Source organism: Lathamus discolor, chromosome Z (genome assembly GCF_037157495.1).
Source record: "Lathamus discolor isolate bLatDis1 chromosome Z, bLatDis1.hap1, whole genome shotgun sequence".
Classification (NCBI taxonomy): domain Eukaryota; kingdom Metazoa; phylum Chordata; class Aves; order Psittaciformes; family Psittacidae; genus Lathamus; species Lathamus discolor.
The window spans coordinates 64565786-64591600 of NC_088909.1; the positions used below are offsets into that span (position 1 = coordinate 64565786).

At 38.6% G+C, this 25815-nt stretch overlaps 2 protein-coding genes across 6 annotated transcripts in view; one reads left to right on the plus strand and one right to left on the minus strand.

Moving 5' to 3' along the window:
- Nucleotides 1-6644, plus strand: part of SEMA4D (semaphorin 4D) — a 94226-nt gene extending 87582 nt beyond the window's left edge. For 2 of the 3 annotated variants that reach the window (XM_065663444.1, XM_065663443.1), the window contains 3 exons: nucleotides 3620-3829; nucleotides 5194-5291; nucleotides 5844-6644. In XM_065663444.1, coding sequence (XP_065519516.1) covers nucleotides 3620-3829; nucleotides 5194-5291; nucleotides 5844-5873 — 338 coding nt within the window. In that variant the 3' untranslated portion in view covers nucleotides 5874-6644. Of the gene's footprint in view, nucleotides 1-3619; nucleotides 3830-5193 lie in introns of all 3 variants that reach the window. The other variant, XM_065663442.1, reaches the window with a different exon arrangement.
- A 660-nt stretch (nucleotides 6645-7304) lies between these two features.
- Nucleotides 7305-25815, minus strand: part of SECISBP2 (SECIS binding protein 2) — a 30250-nt gene continuing 11739 nt past the window's right edge. For 2 of the 3 annotated variants that reach the window (XM_065663436.1, XM_065663434.1), the window contains exons 8-18: nucleotides 25629-25787; nucleotides 22316-22417; nucleotides 19778-19897; nucleotides 18467-18599; nucleotides 15817-15986; nucleotides 14122-14260; nucleotides 12971-13100; nucleotides 11037-11257; nucleotides 10156-10310; nucleotides 9507-9708; nucleotides 7305-8760 (exon numbers count right to left, since the gene is read on the minus strand). In XM_065663436.1, coding sequence (XP_065519508.1) covers nucleotides 8651-8760; nucleotides 9507-9708; nucleotides 10156-10310; nucleotides 11037-11257; nucleotides 12971-13100; nucleotides 14122-14260; nucleotides 15817-15986; nucleotides 18467-18599; nucleotides 19778-19897; nucleotides 22316-22417; nucleotides 25629-25787 — 1641 coding nt within the window. In that variant the 3' untranslated portion in view covers nucleotides 7305-8650. The remainder of the gene's footprint in view (nucleotides 8761-9506; nucleotides 9709-10155; nucleotides 10311-11036; nucleotides 11258-12970; nucleotides 13101-14121; nucleotides 14261-15816; nucleotides 15987-18466; nucleotides 18600-19777; nucleotides 19898-22315; nucleotides 22418-25628; nucleotides 25788-25815) is intronic. The other variant, XM_065663437.1, reaches the window with a different exon arrangement.

The window sequence follows — 25815 nt, forward strand, 5'->3', positions numbered from 1 at the left end:
CTCTGAATAATTTATAGGGAAGCCTTGTTTTAATGTCACCCTCCAAGAACATGTCGATAATGAGGTGAAACTGTGTGTGCTAAGCCAACAGCAATGGGATAGCACTTCTGAGTGTTTCATGGTACAGCTTCATTGGGTGGCTCTTGAAATGCCTATACAGTTCTGCAAGTTGCAGCATTTGGTAGGAGCTGGCTTGGCCAGTACTCCCTCTTGCTCTCCCACCCCAGGCTTATGTCAGTGATCTCTACTTAATCCATAATCTCTGGCTTTCAAATTAGTATCTCTAAGCTTTCTTCCAAGCCATATGTCTATTAGGATTTGATGTGTATATGGCAAATGCTTAATTTGGTACAGTTTATCAGGGCGAACCAGTGTGCTGCTCTGAATCTGTGGCTGTTCCCTTAAAATTCTTTGTATCTGGTGTTACTATTTCAACCTTAAGATCAAGTTTGCACCAATAATTCAGTGAATGCAGTTAGTTAGACTGTGGATTAAAGTTTACAAGCAGCTGCAGTGGTTCAGATTTCTAATGGTATCTATGGCTGCTGAGGTTTCTCCTTGTGGAAAATCCTGTGGCAGAATTATCTGGCTATTAAATGCATGGTTTGTGCAAACCTGCCTGACCTGACGTAGGTCAGAGAACCTATTTTGCCCGCAGGAACTACCCATACGGTACCTGGGCAGTACCATTTCACTCTGAGTGCTGAAAGCAGAGGTAGAGAAAATGAAATCTGTCCATAAAAGCAGCAAACACTTTCACAGACACTGGAAATTACAAAGGGCTCATGCAGAGAAGAGGGGTAGTTCAGACAATGCACCAAGGCTTTTTCGTTTTTGTTTGATAACTGTTAACCTTTCCCCTTCTAAAATTGTTAATGTGCAAGTTGATAATTAATACTGTATTTCTGAGATTGAAGCAATGTTTTCAAAACTGTTTCTAATATCTTTCATTGTTGCTTAAACATAGCTATGTACATACCTGATGTGCTGTTTAATTCTCTGCTTGAATGTACTGTTTTAATAAGATGCCCTTTTTCAATCTTTCAAGCATTCTTAAGACGGATGGCAAAGTAAGTAGATCAATTATGTTAGAAGTTCATATTTTAAAGTTTGCACTAGACATGTAATTAACTGGTACTACAGCAAGAGCAGCAAATGTGGAGTATATGTTCATATTTGTTCCTTAGTCTTCAAAAAAATACTTCTCTGTTACATCCGAGTCTGAATTTATCTCTCTGGAGTTGTAGGAAATACTTGCATTTAACAGCTGTGATTCAGAGCTTTTGCAGATAAAGCTCTATAGCCTAAATAATAAGGTTTCTATTGCCTAATCCTGAACAGGAAGTTGAAGTAGAGAAAGTAATAGCACAGTGCCTGAAACCAGAAATATGATCAGTAAAACCCCTGACTACTGCTTGAACTTCGATTTTGCTGTTGACTAACTTGTATCATACGTTAGATGGGGATGAGTGTATCTGTGGGGATTTCCACAAAGAAAAGAAAGGGAGGGTGAAATTGCCCAATTCTTAAGTGGCTGACCCGAAGCAACACAGCTTGCAGAATTTTCCGCATTGGGAAATCGTTGGATTTTAGTCCTTTAGTGAAATGTGTGTCTAAGCACAGCCTTTGACAGATTTCTGGAACAACTGTGATCTTTAGCACCGGCAAACGGAGCAGCTTCTCCGGTACGAACAGTAACACTTGAAGGCATCTTAGGAAGAGTCCCGCACAGAACATGCCCCTTCCTCACATGGTCCCAAAACAGCATTTTTTCAAGTTGGTGGATTTAGGTAATGGTCCTGTTCCCATGTCTCATGCAAATAAAGTTTGTGAGCTTATGGCTTTACTCAAGCACCTGGCTGTTAGCTTTGCAGTGCCCAAGTAGTAACTCTTCTGGGCTTGGAAAAGTTCAGCCTTGTGGCTTGTGCTGTATGTGGCATTCCCTCCTTTTATTGCTCTTCACTGTGGTCAAGTTGGTCTTAACTTCTCCAAGCCAGCTTGGAGAATATTGCTTGCAAATTGATTGCAAATACTATTGCTTCATTTTATTTCTGCACGAATGCCGTGACAGATTGTGGCATCTTTCAGAAATTATAATCCAGACTGTTCTTTGAATGTAGGTTTCTACCCTTCAAGACCTTTTTGTTGTTTCCTTTCTGCTGTGGCTGTATTTATTTACTGCTTTGTCCAAACTCCCAAGTTCAGCACTTGGTTTACTGAAATAATTTGTCCTTGGTTCCAGACTTCCCATGATTTTTACATGTAACCTATCTACTGTTAATTGTAGAACAAGTACAGTCATCCACAGACCACTGTATTTTCATGAGTGTGTGCTAAGCTGTTTTCAGTTCAGCATATACTTGCCATCTCCACTTTGTCAGCGCTGTCACCAGTCCCTCTTGAGATTGGGCCATTTCCCTCCCTCTCTCTTTCCTTCAGAGATAAACTCTGTACCAGGCTTTTACTTGATGAGGTTCCCTGTCATTCAGCTTTACTATCACTACTAACTTATATCTCTGTATTTGTAGTATATTAGCTTTATTTCCAAATAACTTAAGAATTTAACACCATATCCTGAGGAAGTGCCAGATGTAAAGAATACTTGTTTAACATCGAAATTTAATTAGTTATCAGGGCACTAACCTCGAGTCAGATCATCTAGAGAAAAATGACACATCAGTTTGCAATCTGAAATGCTCATAGTAGATGCTGACCTAATAGGTTACCTGTTCTGTCAAGACATACTTGCGAAAACAGTTTCTTTTTACACCAAATTTCTCTTTACATCTTCTCTTGCTAAGGCTAGCCTGGATTCTAGGTCCTGAGGGAGAAATAGGCATGTTTTACATTCAGAATCACTTCGAAGTTCTTAGCTTGGCTCAGAGGTCTCCTTTGAAATAAGAAGGCCTGGATACTGCCAAATACACTTCAGCCAGCCTTGGTGGTTTTCTGTGAGCAGCTGTTCTGTCCTCTGGGCTACTGTCAATCTCTTGACTTACTCAGAATCAGTCCTTGCAGGTTAAGACGAATAATAGCAACAAAGATAAAAGATTGGATCGCTCTTTGTTGTTGATCCAAGGTTATTCCAAGTTCTGTCTTGCCTAATTGCCTGCTGTGACTAATGGTCCTGTGCTTCTTCCAATTCTGCTTCTTTCATTATTAGTTCCAGCATCTTTGACACACTGAGTTCCTGAACTTTTTCCCCTCCTGGCCTTTATTTCAGATTTTGCAAGGCATGTGTCAGATGGTGTCAGCTTTGTACCAGAAGCTAGCTTGATCAGCAGTAGGTTATGTGGCCTAGCTCCAAAGGAAATCGTACAGGCAGGTAGACGCTGCTGATGTTCATCAGCTGCTTTATCATGTTTGTGGGGCACGTTCCCCCTCATGGGAATCCAGATGAAATTTATAAAGACATGAACTCATTTACAACTTTGGCTTTAACATAAATTACCAATTCTAGCTCCATTTTATCCCAATTTACTTAGAATTTCAGCTGAACAAGCCTATGAAATATTACAATCAGCTATGCTTTTGAGCCTAATTTTGAGGTCTTGGGGTTTTGTTTTCTTTTCAAAGGCTTGTATTTTCTTACAAAATAAGCTGACTGACATTTTTACAGGTCCGGATGGCTCCTATTTTGTCTGGAAGAAGAATGGACAGAAGATGAAGGCATGCATCACTGAGCAATCTCATATGCTGTTTGATGGCAGAGTGCATGTCCTGAGTTGGGTGAAAGATTCAGTATCAGAAAATACAGAATATAAATGTTCATTCGTCTCACAAGCTGGGAACACAACATCAGAAGTTATCATCACAGTGGAAGATAAAGGTAGGCTGGTTTTCAATGTAGTCAATGTTTGGCCTGACCCTGATGTGAACAGAGCTCTGTAATTTTCACCCATAAAATGTGTATATCTGAAGATGGTAACCCTTAATGTGTCTGCTTTAATTGTTTATGAAAAAGTTTTAGAGCCATCAAAATTCCTTCTATAAAGGCCTAACCTGCCCATTGGCAGTTATGTTCTAGAAATGAAACTGCTAAACTAATGGACACAAATTAGAAGTCAGATGCATACTAAAGCGTTAAAAACGGGCACTCTGGGGGGGAAAGTAGAAAAACTCTTTACCAAGTAAGTCAGACAGCAAAGAGAAACCCCCAGATTGCCACACAGGATGTTAAGAACATCGGATTATCAGCAAACCACATGCAGTTGGGTGAGGCCAGTTCCTACCGCTTGCTTTGGACACTTAACAAGGCAGGAGGTCAGAGCTAACTTCAGTTCTGCAACATCTTTGGGTACCCACACTGACCAGTGCAACTCAAGCAACATTAGCAACTAGCTTTTGAGAACTTATCCAGGCCTGACGAAGGTCTGAACAGTGTTTAGAAAGACAGCAAGAGTGATGAAGCTGGGAGGGTAAAGTTAAAAATAATTAGCTGGTTAGTAAACATGAACTTGTTAGGAACAGCTCTTCATTTTTCAGTGATGGAGAAAAGCAGTAGGAGTTACACAGTTGTCTTGCCATCACTCCAGTTACTTTGAAGTCTGTCTCGGTAGCAGAATGAAGGTCATCTCAATGAAACTACTGTAAATGTAAAGTAGAGGGAGGCTTTCACTGTGCTCCAGAAGTACTGTATACTGATGCTTGTGTCCTGAAGGATAAGCAGAAAAGACTACATCTGTGTATGTTGCCACCAGTGTTACATTCTGCAAGAAAAACTGGCAGACAGAATCTGAATTAGAATTTTACCAAGATGCAGCAAACAGCCCTTAAGTTCTCAGTGGATTTAAGAATAACTACATAACATTACCAGAAAATGAAGAAACTACAAACTGCATGTGGACAGCTGCAACATATCATTCTTCTCCCCAGGCGTGGTATGATCTAACTACAGCATTCCTGAGCTGCTTGGATGGGTCTGAACCCTAGCTTGCAGGTCATAGCTTTTAGATATTCTGGATTACAGGTAAAGGCACTGAATCTGTTTACTCTGGAGGCTACAAAGTTTGCTGCAGAGGGGAAGAGACATGATCATTACTACAGACCTTACTTCCAAATATCATGAGAAGAGGTAGAACAAAACAAAGGACAAAATGGTGGCTTTCGTTCCTTCTTTCCCAATCCTCCACAGGAAGTACTACAACTGAACAGATACTATCCACTTATTTCATCCCCATTTACAATTCTCAGATAGTGCTGGTCAGGATGGATGGACCAAAGAATTCCATACCTGGAGAAATGCCATCAGTGAACATGACAAGATGATGCAAAGCTGGAGGAAAACATGGGTAAGAATTTCCAGAAATTTCCCACAGTGCTTTCTACACGGCACACGACAGTCCTGATTTTATAGACAGTCTATGATGCTTCTGTGTATTTATATAATAGTGATCAGTGTTCCTGTACATGTCATCATTCTTGACCCTCTCAGCAGTAAAGTCTGCTTGATTGTGACATCTATTACAGTTATGACAGCATGCTCCTTCAGTCTGTTAATCAGTCATTAATCCTTATCCTGCCTGAAACAATTAAGTCTGTGTATATGGAAATAGTACATTAATTTCATCACATCTGTACACTAACTGGATTGCAGAGACTACTGGACTTCATAAACAGTACTGTCCATCAACGCTGGCCTTCCTTTAAAGAACAATAGTCCAGAGCTAGCTTTTAATATTTTTCACCAGCAGTTAGATCAGATCATAAACTGATAACCAAAAGATTGCTTTTAATACCTTCTGTTTGCTGCAGGTGGAACAGTTAGTACAGGCAACCTTTAAACCCTATGTTAACTTTTAAAGCAGTATTAATACATCATTCTGAACTTCTTTCTTCTTCAGGAGAGCTGCAACAAGAAAAACAGCCTCTAAGGCACAAAGGAACAAACAGGCTAGAAGGAGAAATGTATGCAAGTTAAGCATAACCAGCACTCTTTTACTATCACAGCTTTCAAAGAGTTATTTTGTAATGCTGGTATTAAAATGGCTATTCAGGAAGATCACCTGAAGCTTGAGGTTGGAGAGGGTATCTTTACTGCACCAAAGAATAACTAAGTTATGTGCCAGAAGAGGTGCCACTCATCCCATGCTGGAACTGTCTCTGTTTTTTTGATGCCAGTTATTTCAGCTTAATGAAGAACAAAAGTGGTCGCAGTAAAAGTTGTGCTGCTCAAACAATATATGATGTATGGCTTCTGTTTTGAGTTCATTAAGCAAAACAGTTAATTTTGGGCTTGAGGATCTTGGCACATGATTTAGAGATTAATAATAATATGTGGATCACCTTTATTTAAAGGCACTTCAACTTGGCTACTTACTTTCTTTTAATATGTTTACGCTTACATTCTTTTCCCAGTCTTTTGAACAGCATTCCTTTCAGGTGTCAGCAAGTTAATTTGTTCTAACACATTTCTTCTGCTAATAAAGTTTCTGTACCAAGTAAGTTCTGACTAATGCTCAAAATACAGAAAGATTACAGCGCATCCAAGTTAAAAACATTGAATGAATTCTAAGACTATTCCTAGTGAACAACTGTAGAATGAAAATGTGGGGGCCTACTTAGTCCACAGTGGAACTGTTTTCCTGCATTGCTGTTTGAAGTTCTGTCCTTCTGTATCTAATAAAGAAATGTCTAAGGTATTACTCAAGTTTTCTGTCTTATGATCGCCTCAGCAGTTTTCAGCTATCTGGAAACAAGTAAGATGGCATCTAAGAATCACTATAGCTGGAGCCCGTGGAGACAGCTGCTCCTAGCAGTAGCAGAAAGCATTATACTTCTCCCTAGATTATCCTGTAACATGCAAGATTTAAATTAGGTTGTTTCCCACAATGAAGAAAACATTTTCCTCTGTTTAAGATTTTAACTGAATGATACCCTCTATCCCCAATATCAGACCACACACCAAACACATGCAGGGTGAAAATTTGTATACATGAACCACTTTCACTATTTTTTACACTGGTAATCGTAAATTGATGCAGACTTCTGACAGCATTCAGAGGGAATCTCTCCCCCACGTTGTGTTTTTAGACGTGTATCAAAGTGGTACAAGTATGAGTAAATCACAACTTACCTCTGGATCAACAGCTGCTGGCCAAAACCATCTTTCATCCCTGGGATGTTTCACTCTTAAGTTCCATTTAAAATTAGAAGAAACTAATACAAAAAGATCATCATCACAACCAGTGATCAGCTGTGCACTGCAGCTTAAGGGTGACTTCCCTTGCTGCCATTCCTCCCCAAACCTGGCATTTCAAGTATCATTAAATGCCCACAAGAAGAGTTCAATTAAGTCACAACCATACTTTGTAGAATCAATATATTGTAACAGATTTAATACAATTTACATTCTACAAAATGGTTTGAACTTCAAAATTATCCAAAGTTTTTATGCCACTTCTAACTTCACAAGGCAGCTACTTTCCAAATTATTGCACTACAAATGTTCCATATGTGAAGCACTTACTGAGACACACATCAGAGATGCTGGCAGCAGCACATGGCATCTCTATCATCTTTCTGAACAACTGCCAAGTTACATGTGCATCCTTCATTACTTTCTTTAGGCTCAAATTTCTTTCTTTGTTCTCTTATACCTGCAACTTGTAAACACAGGTATTTATATAGGACATCCCCACTAGGGTGCTCCACCATCATTATGAGCACATTTAGTTTTTTAAGATAGATAGAAATTTTCCCCACCTTAGATACAAGCTGATATTAATCAAAAACATTTTCATATATGTACCGACACAACCCCAAATTGAAGGAATGAGGAGTCTGTCAGCATGGAGAAGGTACAGATAGGATGGCAGGCTGGCACATAAGCTGTCCTTCAGAAAACAGCCTATAACTTCAAAGCAGGACCTATAACAAACTAGTCCCAGTAGCAAAATCAACTTCATAAATTTCTAAAGAGAGCATTTTCACTGCAGGCATTTCAGACCTTTGTATTTTGTACTCTCCCTCATACCTGCTGTACGATCCCAGAAGAACAAATACAGAATCACAGAACAGTTAGGGTTGGAAAGGACCTCAAGATCATCTAGTTCCAAACCCCCCACCGTGGACAGGGACACCACAAAGAAGAGCTGACTGGTAACTTTGTCATGATGGTCTTCCTCGATTAGCTTCAAACAAACAAACTGCCTACCCAGAATACATTTCTTGCTGACTGGAGGACAGTGACACCAATGCCAGCCTGCTCATCTGAGCAGGTTTCTTCAGAAGAAGAAAAAAAACCAAACAAACCAACCAGAGCAAACCTACCAACAGTTACAAAAATCAAATCCCAAGTCCCAACCTTCTGGCTCATGGTATCTCTTCCCAAATAAAATTACTCTTCTAGCAAGATCTTTTGCTATGTTGTATCATTAACAACAAATCAACGCTAGTCTATAAATCCACTCCAAGTTGTTTGGGGCTAAGACAGTTTGCTGTTATCAGCTCCTATCGTGATCAACCAAACACACAGAACATAAAAGCATTAGCCAGTGCCTCATTTGCTCCAGTGCCTATTTTGCTTAGAGGGACTCAGAACAGTTTACTTAGCTGACTTCAGGTATTTCTTAGATTATTGTATTTTACTACCCTGTTCTTAGGGGTCTGAAAAAATATAATTAAAAGCCCAACAGAGTTGGATCTGCATTTACTGATGCTCTGACACGGTGGCAGTGAATTCAGAAGCCGCTGCACTCTCTTCCAGTTCCAGTGCATATGGGTTATACTCTTCTTCAAGTTTTCTCCTCCAGATTTTAACTAGGGAATATTAGAACAAACAAACAGGTTACTGCATAATACTTGAGGAAACACTTAAAATGAAAAGTCACATTAATTCTCTACCTCCTTCTCAGCGTAAGTGCTAAGGTAAGTTGGCACTCTGGCGTGACACACCATGTGACATCAGATGATGCATGAAAGAATACTTTAGGAGTGATGGTATCCATTGAAGTCTTTATGTCCAGCCCCCTGCTCAAGCAAGGCTAACTCTGAAGGTGGATACAACTACTCAGAAGTTTTCAACACTTCAAAAGAAGTTTTAAGTTGCCCATTATCAGTGGTAACTGTTGTTGCCTGGTGACTGAGCAGAGCTGCAGGAATGTGCTTCTAGAAGTAGAAGGCCTTTACAACACATGAACACTTTTAGACAGGAAGATGCATTTCAAACATGCTTCAACACAAAACTTAAGTCCACCACTGTTACAGAGTGTGCACTTCTAGAAAAAAGCTTAGAGGTTTTTTAAAGAAATAGAAATAATAAGGAGCTCTGTTAAATATCTTTGGACAAAGCAATGAGGACCACCTGCCATCAGTGGATTTCAGAGAGGAATTTTCTCCGAGACTTTTATAAAATTAGGAGCAGCAGGGGGAAATCACAAAGAATAATCACTTCCCACCCCTACTATGTGCTAAACTGACAGGTATCATTTATTTCAGTTAAAATGGTAACACTGAAGAGCACTTTGAATGAAAATTTAATCAAACCCAGGTCAGTAAATACTCACTATAATTTGGTACATCCTCATCGGAGTCCTTGGAGGATGTTTTCCCAGTTTCTAATAAGCCATTTTTTTCATATTCAGTGGTTAAGACGCTGGGTTGGGTTTCTTTTGGTCCCCCTTCAGCTTCTTCCTCTAAAGCTGCTATCATATCTTTGTAGGCCTTCCTGGCCTCTGTTGTCAGTTGTACCATTCTATGAAAATGGTCCTATGTAAATACAAAATATTAGTAGATCTTAAATCATATAGTAAGTTTATCATCTCCATGAAAATCTATAATGAATACTCCTTATAGAACATATATACGTTTGTACATAAAAGTAAAGCAGCCAAGTACATATAAAGATATGAAAAGGCACTTATAAGTATTTACAAAAACACCCATTCTCTTGAAAATAAAACCAAATAAACAATAAACATGTAGATGGAGGAGTGGGTATCAGGAAGAGGTGGCCACACTACTTGTCTGAACTGTGCTGAGTGGCTGTACTTCTAAAATCAATTTTTCAGATGAGCCACCGGCTTCTACCCCAACTGGGATAAAGCATGCGATATCAAAGCAATCAAGCAAAGCCTTAAAGTCACAATATTTCCCACCCTCTACAAGTAAAAAGTAAAGCTAAACAAAACTATGAACCTACATATTTCAGCTTACCTGAGCCCCATCATAGCTAAAAATTCCCACCACACTCACAGGCACCGCTTTGTTCAGACATCGGCCCAGAGCCTTGCGATTAAGGGCAAAAACAAATGGGATATTCTGTTCACAGGCACAGTCAATAATATTGTGTAGAGTCTCATCCAACCCACCTGGAGCAGACAATAAAATCAGCAAAGAATGACAATATTCAAGCTAATTATAAATAAAGGGCAGTACTGCTAAAAGAACAAAAGCAAAAAAAAAAAAAAAAAACCCAAACCCTAAGATTATGGGGCATTTTGAAATGAAGAGTTTACAGGAAAAAATACAAGGATAACAGCATGAGATCTGAATTTTAAAGGAGAATTTGCCTTTTTTTTTTTAATTCTTAATTAGCAGTATCTTTAAACTACCTGTGTTCTGTATTTTGTTCTGTGTAGTTTAATCTACTTCAGTATTCTTGTAAAAGACAAGACCTGGTTGCTACAAAATTGTTTAAGAGTTAACAGAAAGTAATGACAATAATTACCACAGATTTTACACAAACTATTACTGACAACTTATTGTCAGTCTGAAAGAGAGACTGATACAGGACTTCTTGTGGCAGCACAGCCGGCATCAGTAATCTTTGTCCCTTCTCAGCTGTACAAGTGCAATCTTTTGTGTGGCTGCGCTGCAAATTAATAACCAGAAACTAGTTTCAGGCAACTTCCACCACCCCAGACAGTCTTGATTTAGCTCATTCTTCAGCTGCACAGCAGTAAACAATCTGAGTAAGAAAGGCGTTTTTATATGACTGATTTCAAAGACTACTCAAATAAGTTCCTCTAAAAATAATACTGCCAGTATACAGAGTCTGCTTTTTTGCATTTCTTTTATTAAACAACCATATTTACCCTTTGACTGAATCTTTTCACAGTTAGGAGAGATGATGACACACTTCAGTTTTTTCAGCTTCAGGTGTTTCAAAACTTCTCTGAGACCCATAACAAGCCTGCGTTTTATCTTGGCCTTTACTGGATCTTTCTGATACAAGCGATCTTGGAAACGAACTAGTTCTTTTAAGAGATCTGTCACACAATTGTCGACTTCTTTACTAAGCACCTGGCTGCAATAACTGGAAGAAAGAATCAATTAAATGTTAAACCCCCTAAAATTACAAATATGTAATACAAATATGTAACAAGGATGCAAAATTTAAACAGTTTATCTTCTATGTCTTTGTCTTTTTGTTCTATTTCCATTCCAAACATACTTGCTGTATACATGAAAACAAAAAATTATATACAAACTTTTTCAGTGGCTAAGAACTTCCAGTAAGTTTTGTTACTTGCAGTATCTGGCTCCCCTCTCAAACTACTGAAAAACACATGCACACATGTACAATACATATATTTATATATTATATATCTAAATGTGAATAAATACATATATACATATGTTTTTCTACCAGAGCATTTTTCTGAGGACATTTACTTTGACCCATATCAATCAAAGTACAGCAACCAAAGTATAGAATATTAATTTATTTATATAAATGCAAGACTATTTATAGCAAAGATGGAAATCTGGATCAAATTCCCTCTTGCCAGTGCCATTTTTTTTTGCCTGTCATCCTATTTTATTTATCAGACTATAGCCCTGTGGTGCTCTTGGGAAAGGATAAAAATGGATGTACTTAATCCTTCCAGTATTCCTTGGGAAATCTTTTACACAAAGAATCATTCAGTAAAGAAGGATCTCAAAGACAAAATCTGAAAATATCTCAACTGCAGAGTCAACAGAAAGATGCCAAGTTGCAGTTCACATAAGATTATGAGACACGAGACCATAAAATCTGTCCCCGATCTTAAGGGATGCAATTATCTCAAAACTTTGAGTTTTTATTTACTACTTCCAGACTTACTTCACTAAGTCTCAAAGACAAAATCACTGAAATCTAATCCAAAGACAAAAAATTCTAAGCTTTGCTGAATGCTCTACATCCTGTAATAGGCAGAACAGAGCTACACTGTACATATTCAACTCAAACTGTGTTTTTAGTTAAACAGTGTTGCATGGACACAGATTAAGTAATTTTAAATGCAGTTAGAAGTTAAATTAGAGCTAACACATGACATCAAGAAGATAAAGAATAGGTGCATCAATATTAACTGTTACTGTAATGCCAGCTGCAAAAAGCCCGGTGGTGCATTATGGGAAGAAAATTAAAAGTTAGAACACTGCTTAACCTAAAGTATTTTTAACTGTCATGACTGGATCAACATCATCACATATAGTAATGACTATTTCTTCTTCTATAAGGAAACATGGATACACATCTGTTTAAACTAAACTGAAAGTGTTTGTGCATAATAACCCATAAATCTTCCCTCCACTTCTCTGCCTAGCCATAGCATGCAAATGTCTGGCTGATTACATTCATTTTTGTCATTTGGTCGAGTAGCAGAAAACCAAAGTACACACTAAAAATAAGTGTACTACTTGTTTTCTTGAATATTAAGCTGGTACTCCATTTATTTAAAATAAGGTACTTTAACAGCACCTCCTTTTCCTTCCTTAGCCTCTAATGAATTTCTCATCTCTTTTTTTTTCTTCAAGGAACATGCATTTTGAAGTGAGAATTACAGAAATGCACAGACTATTTCTCTGCATAACACTTCTCTGTGTGTCAGCATAGAGAAAAACTGCGAAAAAAAAGAAGGAAAACCGAAAGAAAAATTAGAACCTTCAGTTTAAACTCCAATTGGTGTTACACAGAACATTATCTTGTTTCAAAAATGCCATATCAGTGATACTACAGAAATACATCAGTACAATTAATACTTACTCTCTAAAATTCCTGCTGTGGATTTTTGGAAGATTGGAGGTTGGCTGCTTAGAGGTCATAGAAGCTTTTGTTGATTCCTTTACCCCTGTATTCTCAAGAAACACTTCGGCAACTTGTGTTACAGGAACAGCTATCATGTAAATAAAGATATCTCAATGAAAAAAATGCAGAAAGCATTGCAAAAAGACAAACTTGTCAAGTCTTATCTTGAAATGTCATTACTTCAGTATTACAGCACTCTGTGGTAGCAGGGAAACAGGTCATACATTTCATTTCCTTTTATCACAGAATGGTTTGGGTTGGAAGGGACCTTAAAGATCATCTAGTTCCAAACCCCTGCCACAGGCAGGGATACCTTCCACCACAGCAGGTTGATCCAAGCCCCATCCAACCTGGCCTTGAACACTGCCAGGGATGGGGCAGCCACAGCTTTTCTGGGAACCTGTTCTAGTATCTTACCACCCTCACAGTGAGGAATTTTTACCTAATATCTAATCTAAGTTTACCCTCTTTCAGCTTAAAACCATTCCCTCTTTCCCTGTCACTACATGCCCTTGTTAAAAAGTGCCTCTCCAGATTTCTTGCAGGCCCCCTTCAAGTATTGAAAGACTGTTACAAAGTCTCCCAGAGCCTTTTCTTCTCCCAGCTGAACAAGCCCAGCTCTCTCAGCCTTTCTTCACAGGAGAGGTTCTCCAGCAGTCTGATCATCTCTGTTGCCTCCTCCAGACTTGCTCCAACAGGGCTACGTCCCGCCTGTGTTTGGGCACAAGAGCTGAAGGCAGTAGTGCAGGTGTGGTCTCACCAGAGCAGAGAGGGAGAATCACCTCCCTTAACCTGCTCCTCTTGATGTAAACCAGCATACGGCTGGCTTTATGGGCAGCACGTTCATGCTGTTGTGTCATGCAGAGCTTATCATCAATCAACACTGCCAAGTCCTCCTCAGGGCTGCTCTCAAACCAGTTTCCACTCAGATTGCCCTAACCCAGGTGCAGGACCTTGAACTTGGCCTTGTGAACTTCATGAATCTTGTTGAAATTCACTTTATTACTGTACCTCTTTTTAAACAGATTTGGTACACATTTGTCAAAGTACTAAGTGTGCTATCAAATCTCCATCTACATACTGTATTACAGCTTTCTTTTGAAAGATACCTGCTTGACCATCCGGTGGAAGCGTTCCATCTTCAATAATATTTTCTGCAGACTTACAAGTATTATCTTCATCTTTTGGTACTGCTGTCTGTACTAACAGGTGTTGCTGTTTTCGTTGTTCTCTTTCTTTCAGAATAATCTAAAAAAAAAAAAAATATATGTATATATATATGTATGTAAAACCCAAATCAATGTCACACAGATAACACAGCAGTTTCTCTCACCAAGTGTTACATACAAATCATTCCTAAAGAGGTTTGGCACTATCAGTCAAAATTTACAACATTTGGGGTTTAATCTGCACATAGAAAGAAGGAAATATATTCCCATGATGTACACAGAAAAGTACTTTCTCCTTGATTATTAGTGTCCGGATGGAGAAAATCATTACTAGGGATGAAAGGCAGAACTAAAAGAAGAACAAATTGCTTCAAAGCAGAGAAGCATGTGAAAGTCTTCCTCTTTATCACTCTTCTTCAAACTGTCAATTTGTGGCAATTCAGCCAAGCACCCAGGTACATACATACACGTATATATGCACAACTCCTCTTCCCCTTTATTTCCTTGTTATTTATTTCCCTTTATTTCCCTTGAGTCAAGACTAATAGATTGTTGTCTCTGCATTTGCTGGTTGAGGAAAAAGAGACGAAATTACCATGGATAGCTAAGCTGTACAGTACACAGAAGGAAGGAAACTGCAACGTATGCTGGATCCAGACACGTTACTGTAGGTGAAAGCAATAATCAGTTTCCTGCAACTCATCTTCCTTCTCTTCTTTTATATCTGCTAAGAAGCAGTTACTGTATGTATGACCACTAGCTCAGCCAGTCTATCCAAAATTTGTAATTACATCACAGAACCTAATTGCAAAAGTAAGTTTCTCCATTTGCATTTGTCAAAGATGAACAAAGAACAAAAATAAGTGTCCTTCCATAGTAAGAACAGATACACAGAAAAAGTAAGCCCTGTCTTCTCAAATCTGCTTGGAAAAACAGATTACATGAAGACAGAACAGCCAGAAGACACAGTAATTAGTATCACCCCCTACAGTTTTATTACATGTTATATGTTGTTTATATTGTGCAGTTCTCAAATTCCATTAAGCAGCACAGACTGACTACTTAATTACCTTCACTAGCTGTGTAAGAACTGTTCTAGATCAAAAAGTAACCCTGAAATGGAGTGTTATCTCAAAATCCTCTGTATAGAAGACATGACAGGAAGCAATGTGAATGGGCAAAGAGGGGAGATACAAGAGAAATCTCCAGATGGATCTAATACTAGTTGCTACAGAACCAGCTGAAGTTCTGGCTTGGAAGAGCACAGAAATTTAAAATTTTATCTTTGATCCTTTCTCCCTAGTTCCGCAAATCAGCATTGCTTTTCCAAACCAAGTAAGGCTTCTTTGGATGCCCCCCAGTATCAACAATGTGTTCACACTTCTGTAGTGGCACTTTTTCAGCTATCAAGTGATTTAAGTGAGAAATGATATTCTGGGAGAATTTGTGCGTGCTACTTAGCAAGATGCTACTCTTCTTCCCTCCCTTTCCTCCTCTTTTTTAAATCAAGGAAAGAATTTAGACAAGCAGAGGCTGAGATGCAGACCTCCACTCCAGAAGGTTTAACAGACTCACAGATTAATACTGAATTTACATTAGTCTATGTTGTACTATTTAAGGTAAAAATATGAGCACCTTTTTAAGAGGTGTCGGTCTCTTCGCTTTAGGGACTTCTCTCTGTTTCCCCTTCTTTACCAAAGGAGCACTGGAATCCAAAGGGTTATGAGGCATCTTTCCTTGGTTTGATCGGTGACTTTTTGTGGCTGTAGTAGGTTCTTTAGAAAGCAATGGTATGGCACCACCAACTGAAATACAAAAAACAAAAGTCTGCATCAGACAACAATAACAAACACCTAAACCAGTATCCAGTGCAAGTTTAATGACAGGATTAGGACTAGTATACACATGCTAAATTTTTGTTGTGCTGTTATTAATAATACTTAAAGGCAACCCTCTGTCATTAACTCTCCAGAGCACAATTTGGCAAAACACTGCACTCTAAGCTACCTTCAACACCACGCCAAAGTGGCTTGGTAAACCTTCAGAAATCTCCATGTTTTAGGACAATGGCATCCTCCAGAGATTCTGCATTTCATTAAAATAAATACTGAGCTGCAGTATTGCAGATTTAAATAAATACATAAATAATCTGTAACACTCCTACCATTTGTTACACCTTAATGAAGTTGGATGAATTTCATTTGCAGATGAGTAATGAGTAACTCAAAGCTACAGCAATGTCTCTTGCTTAACCAGCACAGGTCTCAGGAGATGTCTACTTTACATGCATTTTTCAGAGGATTTAGAGCACAGAAGCATTAAATGACTGGCAAAGTCGCTGAACCTGGACCTTCCACACCATGACCTGACACCCTAAAAACTATTCTCCCTTTTCAGCTGCTATCAGTATTGCTGTATCCTGTGAGAGCACTTTGTCAGACTTCAGTTACCTGCAATATAAACCAGGTTACATTAGAAAGTCAATGAAGAGGATGAGGTATCAGTGGAATGAGCTTGACACCTTTATGCCTCAGGCAACCTCTGTCCCCCAGAAAACACTCAAAGCTTCTGGCAGGTTGTCTTGAGCCCCCTTCATTTACGGCTTTCAAAGTATTTCTATGCTGATCCTCCAACATCACATACAGTACTATTAGCATGAACAGTTTACTTCATAAAACTGCCACACTGCAGCTTTTCTTTTGTGGCTCTGTAACAAAGGCAAATTGAGAACACTGCCAAGAACACTGAGCAGTATGTTAGCATAGGTGGCTACAAGAATTGAAGCTGGATTTAAAGCAGTACATCAGTATACATCTTGCAGACACATTATATTTCCTTCATTGTGTACATCACCTCATTAATTTCAAATTCAGAGTTCTCATGTTCCTGAACTTGATAGCTTCAACAGTTTGTGTCAGTTTGCACTATTGATGCATTTCCAAAACATAATTTAAATCAGAATAATTACTACATTACTACATTACTATGCTGTTTCATCCTTACATTATTTCCCAGATTAAGTAAATCTGGTAAGCAGTATAAAATAATTTTGTCTACACACTCCTTGCCCTTCTTGTTCACTGTGCTGCTCTTCTGGTTACAGAGGTCAGCACAATGCCACTTCTCAAACTAAAGCTAAATTTTGTGTAGACACCAATTTAATGGGTGCACTGACTGTTCAAGTAAGTGCAAAGCTGAGGTAACATCTACTTTATACTTCCAGGATATGAATATGACACACCAATTTCTCTCCTGTACCAGATTAAGACACAACTTAGTCTTAGAAAACTGGCATTGTGACCCATAACTTTCTGCTCCACTACGTCACCGATTCACATACTGCACAATTTTACAGAAATAAACCTGGTTATTAGCACCTCTGCAGTACTGAGTCTGTCTGACTCAAAACGAAAAACCAAAGAAGAAGTATTTTTAAAAGCATCTTACAATTTCTCTCAGTTACTGAAGGAGAACTCATTGAGGCTTGGTATTTTAAGCTTTTTATTTCAAGCTCTGCTATCATATTGTGACATTAATTCTGTCATGATTAGCTCTCTTTCTGAAATAATATTTTAAAAATATCTTTACTCAAATAAAGAGAGAAAATTTATCACTAAATTCTAGCAAATACTGTTTTTTTGCAAAATATACTGCACTAACAAAGCCAACACGACATTTTGACCTACAGTACGGTCACTGAGCTATTTGTTTCTGCTTCCCAGCTTTGCATCCGCATGGTCTGAGAGTCTCTCCATCACCAAAACCCAGCACTTTGTTGACAGCAATTATTCCATAATTATCAAGCATGGCACAACTCATCCTCTGGCTGGGGCTGACTCATATAACCCCTCTGTTTGCAAAGAAGCTTTTTCACATAAGTTTGAGCTCTAGGATTCTAGAGGAGCATAAGAAAGCCTTTGTTACTGCTTTCCCTTCCTGCAGGTTCGGATCACAAATCTGTATTTAAGAAAAAAACAAAATCTTCCACAAACATAAGCATTTTTGTCAAAGCCAAATTTCAATCACCTTTCACATTTATGTAAGGTGTTCTTTTTTACAAGTCATTCTCCTAAAGATTTTCTTTCCCAAAGTCTTCCTCCAAACAATTCAAATCGCCATGCTTTAAAAATATTTTTTTAATGACCCTCCATTTTCTTTTGTCTCTTGTGAACTGTGCTCCTGCCTGCATATTCAGACATCATTACAGATCAGAAATGCGGCTACATTTAACTTTTGAATACTTAAACTCAAATGGAAAGAAAAGAAATTTCACTGTAACCAATACCTGAAAACACCACAGGTTTAGAAGACTGTTTTGACTTCTCTGTTTGCTGTTTCTGCTCCAAGACTGCCAGCATGCCGCCCAAATCCAACTGCACAGGAATTTGACTCTTCTTTCCACTGCTCCTGGATGTTTCCTGAACAAGTTCAGAACCAATTAGTAATGCTCTCCATTCCAGAATGTTATTTTGCAAAGTGTGTAATACACTCCTAACATTTTCATCCATGATACTGTTGATTTTTAACTTAATACAATGACAGTACTTTGATATTTAAACACACATAAACTGTAATGTGAACAATAAAAAAAAAAAAATCAGAAACAGCTCAAATAACTTGAATAGCTACCTGAACAAAACATAAAAGCATAAAATAATAAAGGAGTTGCTTTATGTTGGGCTCCCACTTTGGTCAGACTGCCACCTATCTTTGAAAAAGAAAAGGCTTACCAGAATTGAAAAATAAAAGTACAGAAAAATTACTCCGTGAATCTTACATGGTATGTCACTGCAGTTCATATATATCATTACCTTCAATGCCTTATTATGAAGAGTTGTCATCATCTTTATGCACACATCCTTACAAGCAGTAATCTTTCTGTCTGCTTTGAAGAGAAGGCAAAAGTGGTGTTCCACACTTGGCACCACATTTAATGATTCAGAATATAAAAAGATTACAAATGAATAGACTACAAAAAGGAAAACTATGAAGGCAGAACATACTAAGCAAATAACTCTCAGATTCTGTACTTCTAGAAGTCTTATCCTGGAGATCAACTCATTATAGCTTCTGTTACAACAGGGTTAAGGAATAACCCTAAGGTCCTCCTCCTTCTGAGCCTAGGACCTCATCTTGCATCGGAGCTACAGCAGAACCTACTCACCAACTTGGAACTACTCACTGACCTCACTGATGCTCTGTATGTCTCCTCCTTGCCCCAAACTAAGTGCATCTCCTTGCCTTCTTGTCTTAATCTACCAGGAACACTTTTAAGACGTTCCCGACTCCTTAAGACAATCATTTAGGAGTGGATTTATGCCATGATCAAACAAGACAGCTGAAAGAAAAAATCCTGATATCTGGAACTACACTGGTAGTAGACATTAATGAAAATGCAGCATTTTTCCCTAAACACTCTATCACAAACTGAAAGCTGGCAATTACTGCTTCTAATAAAGAGGATCTTGTCACATCTCAAAGTATGAACGACAGTGTACGAATACAATCGCAGATGAGTTTGGACTTAGTCTTATGTTTAAACATGCTAATTTCCTCTGTGATTTTGAAATCTATTTTCAAACATGAATTCAATTACCTGCATTTTGTTTCTTTCTAATATAGAAGACGAAGGTTGCTTCCCTGACAGCCCATCCACTTTGGGAATTCCATCTAGTGTGGGAGACCAACTATTCCAAGGTTCTTCTGTTAGATGAATCTTTGAAATTCAGAGACAAAAGGTGATAAGGAAGAGAAACTATATAGACACATGGAAAAGGGTAAAGTGAGATGATACTAAATTCAAATGGAACATATAGAGTAGCATTGAGTGTACCCTCAGCAAGTTTGTGAATGACATCAACCTTAGCAGCATAGCTGATACACTTCAGGAAAGAGATGTCATCCAGAGTGACCCTGGCAGGCTTGAGCACTGGGCCTGTGCAAAGCTCATGAAGTTCAGCAAGGCCAAGTACAAGGTTCTAGACCTGGACTAGGGCCATCTCCAGCATCAGTAAAGAGTAGGGGTTGAAGGGACTGAGAGCAGCCCTGCAGAGAAGGACTTGGAAGTCCTGGTAGACTAAAAATGGAACATGAGCCAGCAGTGTACGCTCACAGCCCAGAAAGCCAGCCGTATCCTGGGCTGCATAAAGAGAAGTGTGGCCAGCAGAAACAAGGAAGTGATTCTAACTCTTTGCTCTTATGTGTCCCCAGCTGGAGGCCTGTGTGCAGTTCTGGGGTCCCCAGCACAACAATGACACGGACATCCTAGAGCACGTCCAGAGGAGGGACACAAAAATGGTTAGAGAAGGAAAAGCTGTATGGAACAGCTCTCCTATCATAAAAGGACTTGAGAGTTGGGGTTCTTCAACCTGAAGAGGAGAAGGCTTTGGGAACATCTTACTATGACCTTCTAAAAGTGTGATCATCTATTGGCTACCATGCTACAGACTTGTGATTTCCTTCTTCTTTTTCAGATTTGGAATAAAACAAAAACCAGTAAGGCAGTTTCATCTTCAAATACCTGTTACAGAAGAGTATGAGTGCCTTACTGAACATGTCTTTACAACTTTATAAAAGCCTATATCCTACATATATTTACAAAGCTAAAAGGTTTCTATTATCTAAGGTGCAAGTCTGAATAGCATTTTATAAGAAAATTGGTTTGAGCAGCAATCTGTTTTTTGCTGCTTGTTCCTCCCTGTCAATGTAATTTACTGCCTCAAACAAAGAAAACAAAGGGTTTCTTTCTTTGTGGTTTTCTTTTTTTTTTTTTTTTTTTTTTTTTAACCACTAATATTCATAGTGAAACAAAACCAATGACAAACATTTCTAGCAGCAAAACTAGTTTCTAAGAAACAGAAACCTGGAATTTGACATTTATTATTTATGTGATTTACTTTGCAAGAACAATAATATTTGTAAATATTTCTAATCTTGTGATTTAAGCATGGGATCCATTCCCATATTGAATGAATTCCCAAATTAATATTTGGGATTTATTTCATTCGTGGTAAAAAAAAACAACAAACAAAACCCCTTGGGTTTATAATTGATGTTAGACTCAAACTCTTACCCTTGCACAGCTTGAGAACAAAGTGTTAACACTATTCAGACGCCCTTGAAATTTGATTATATAGAATACAATTATAGAATAGTTAGGGTTGGAAAGGACCTTAAGATCATCTAGTTTCAACCCCCTGCCACGGGCAGGGACACCTCACACTAAACCGTATCACCCAAGGCTACGTCTAACCTGGCCTTGAACACTGCCACAGATGGAGCATTCATAACCTCCCTGGGCAACCCATTCCAGTGCCTCACCAGACTAACAGGAAAGAACTTCCTCCTTATATCCAATCTAAACTTCCCCTGTTCAAGTTTGAACCCGTTACCCCTTGTCCTGTCACTACAGCCCCTAATCAAGAGTCCCTCCCCAGCATCACTATCGGCCTCCTTCAGGTACTGGAAGGCTGCTATGAGGTCTCCATGCAGCCTTCTCCAGGCTGAACAGCCCCAACTTCCTCAGCCTGTCTTCATACAGGAGGTGCTCCAGTCCCCTGATCATCCTCGTGGCCCTCCTCTGGACTTGTTCCAGCAGTTCCATGTCCTTTTTATGTTGAGGACACCAGAACTGCACACAATACTCCAGGTGAGGTCTCACGAGAGCAGAGTAGAGGGGCAGGATCACCTCCTTCGACCTGCTGGTCACGCTCCTTTTGATGCAGCCCAGGATAAGGCTGGCTTTCTGGGCTGAAACCAGCAGCAAACATAGAAATTTAAAGTGCTGTACTATTATTTTTATGACATGTAAAATTAAACTAGAACACTACCTATAGGAAGAAAACCTACATAAAACAGTTCATCTCAGCTAACTTTGGGTGCTAGTTAGAAGTGTCTATACTGGAATTAGCAGCAGTTCAGAGACCAAAAAGGTATCTCCTTTGGTATGATAAAAATCTACTGAATACAGTGATTAGCTCTTCATTGACCACAGGGTACCTAAAAGGACTGCAATGGGCAGAGCCCCACATCATAAACACCAGGCAAAAGAATTCCACCTTTAGTCACACTCAAAACTTGTAGATTTTTACTGCTTATCTTCTTAACATTCACATGATGTTGTAAGACAACTTACTTCAGACTGCTTCCTGACAGCAGGAGTAAATGATGATTTCTGCGATCCTACCCTGTTTCTTCTATCAGAGGCAGCTGCCAGATCAGGAAACTCCTCAGCATCCTACACAAGTAAATCAGAAGATAACAGAATTATAGAATCATAGAATAGTTAGGGTGGGAAAGGACCTTAAGATCATCTAGTTCAAAACCCCTGCCATGGGCAGGGACACCTCACACTAAACCATGTCACCCAAGGCCCTGTCCAACCTGGCCTTTAACACCACCAGGGATGGAGCATTCACAGCTTCCCTGGGCAACCCATTCCAGTGCCTCACCACCCTTAAAGAACTTCCTCCTTATACCCAATCTAAACTTCCCCTGTTTAAGTTTTAACCCGTTACCCCTTGTCTTACCACTACAGTACCTAATGAAGAGTCCCTCCCCAGCATCCATATAGGCCCCCTGAATTATAGTTGTAATAAGAACTATTAAGTCCATATGGTCAAACTTATTTTTCCTACATGAAAACTTGTTTTCTCTCTGCTTATCAAAAAACACTTGTTTTTTTTTTTGATAAACACTTGTTTATCAAAAACTCGGAAGCCAAGTACAGTGACAGAAATTATGATTAACACTACAATGTTTAAGTCATCTATGCAGCGGCTAATTCAGGGCTTTTAGAGCTTACAAGAGAAACTTCCAACAGCAAGCTGTTATTGCTGTCAGCTGATACAAATAATTAGAGGTAAATGACTCCTAAAGGAGAGTTCTTCAGATCATTTAACAGGCTTCCAAACAATTTCCCTGCTCTCCTAGTACCATTTCCAGCTGCATAATTCTGCCTTAAACGTGTGAGTAGTGAAGAACAAAAAGCGCAGGCAAAAGGGTAGCAACTCTTGACTACAGTATGGAAATAAACAGATAGCTCAAGTGATTATGTAGGCTTAGATACAGGAGTAATTTTATTAGCAGAGGAAACATTATCCAGACTCTGTATTAACTAAGTGCAGACAGACTGGAGCTTGCTCTACACTGGTCACCTTATATCCACTATCTCAATCATAATGAACCTGATCCACCAGCTTGGTTTTCATTCCATTGCTTCTCCTCCCACTTTCTGAAAGGCCTTTTTAGCTGTGATACAGTGCTTCTGAACACACCATTTATTTTGCAGCCTGAAAGACTTCATTTAAACAGCCCAAGCTAGGAAGCTGTAGCGTAAGGACAGACATACTTCACGCAGTGAACTATTTTTAAAGAAGCTTGGGAGTATGCCGAAAGATGACTGCAAGAAAAGGAAAAGCTTTTCATTAACGCACTCTTTGCTTAGGGATATCTTGAAATAAAGCTAGTACCTTCACATTTATACAGACCTCACTAGAATTAATTTTTATTTCAGTCTGACCAAACACTTCTTAAATTCAAATAAAATTCTGGCATTTGCAAAGTCCTGTAGCAGAATGAATAACTAAACTCTAGTGCTTAGCGTGATGTTACACTTCCCTGTATTTGCTCTTAACTCATCACCTGTAAGAACCAGAGGACATCAAACAAAATGAGGACAAAGATTAAATAATTTCTTTATTTCCTTATCACTTCTGATTATCACTTAGTCATCTAATTTACCGACTGAGAAGTCCTAGTTTATTCAGTTTTGCCTCCCACAAAAATTGCTTCATATCTTTGATTATTTTTGGAGCCTTTTATCTATCTTAGTTCAAGTATGTGTATCTTTTTAAGGAGTGCGGGAAACACAAGAAAACAAAATCCACATTATATTTAGATTGGACACATTCTGAATTTATGTATTATCATAATCCATTTTTTTTTCTATTTTCCTAATAATTTCCAGGACTGATAGCATGTTTGACCAGTACTGCCAGCACCAACCCCAGTATCAATAGCAGCTTTAATTTTTTTCAGGGGAAATACCTAGCTTAGGGTCTATCACTGTGTATAGAAAAAGAGGATTACTTTTCAGCACATGCATCAATTTGTGCTCCTTAAGAGTGTCTGTAAATGAGTGAGTTTTATAAAACTAACAAGCAATCCAATATATCGCTCCAGTGAGCTGCTGCACATAGCAGAACTTTCTTAAACATCCTGGGTGGCTGTGAAGTTCTGTGTGTATGATCCTTTCATGCTGTTCTATTTCAAGAACATTATACAAGTGTCTCACCCATTTTTCACACTAATGAGCACACAAGCATTCCTAGCAAACCAGGAGGGTCTGAAAGCTGTCCCCTGCTGTCACAACAGATGCTGCATCTACATCACACATTTCAGTGCAATGCGTATGTTCTGTTCCATTATTCTATGCCATTGTTTACCATTTTTTTCTTCAACAGCCCCATTACTATTTTCTGTGAACACTGCTACTCCGTTTACATTCAGATAGTATGTTATTTACAGGTCAGACACTGTATGGCAGTATACAGTAAAAATAGGGATGTTTTCATGAGGGAAAGAACCTGCAGATCTTTGATTCTAATTGTAATTGTCTAACAAAGAGATCTGTAACGGTAATTTCTTGTGCTGTTCCAGGAAAATGGATGGCATCATGAAAAGAATGCGTAGCCATAATTCTGCTCCATGCTCCATGTACAGAACTGAAGCCACCTAGGAAGGCTTCCTTATGCTTTTATTTCACAGACTGAACATTATGTAAACTAGATCAAACTTATAGATCAACACATGTTCACAGTGCTGTACAATACTGGGCTTTCAACGAAGCACACTTAAACCATGGATCATACAATTCTCTAATGTGGGAGAGTCTCAAGCCTTCAAACCGCTTATACACAAGAGTATCAAAATACTAATATGCATATATTAATTTGGAAAAAAAAAAATAACAACCAGGAATGGAAGCAATGACAACTGTGTTACATAGAAATTGCTTCCAAATGTGATATGGGTAGAACTTTAATACCAGTACCACATTCTTTAAAACTGTCGCACACTATGGTACCCACTGTATTCTCCATCCCTTGTGCACTTTGCTTTCTGCAACAGTTACTACAGAATGATTTTAATTTAGGAAACTGGACTTTATTGTAACTTGTTAACATGTAGACTCTCAGATGCATCACTCCAAATTTAATCCTAAGACTTTTGTATTCCTCCATGCTTGCTGAACATGTGACAAGTCAAAAGGCATAACTATTCCTTACCAGTAACTTCTGACAATCATCTCAACTGAAATGGACTTTAACCAATATCCCCTACAAATGGGATCTGAACTTGAATTTGTACAAAGCTGTGTGAACACCTGGTCTTCTAATACATTTATGTAACTTTAAAAAACAACAACAAAGATCTCTTCACTGTACCTCAATCCTTGGCGGTTCCTGTATTATAATAGATTCATTTTGAGGTTTCTCCACATCAGTGGGCGACTTTGTTTTTTTCTTCTTTTTCTTCTTTTTTTTCTTCTTTTCTGACCCTTCTTCAGGCTCAGTTTCACTAGCATCATTTTTTGTTTCTGACTGCTGGGAAAAAATCATGAGGTATGATTCT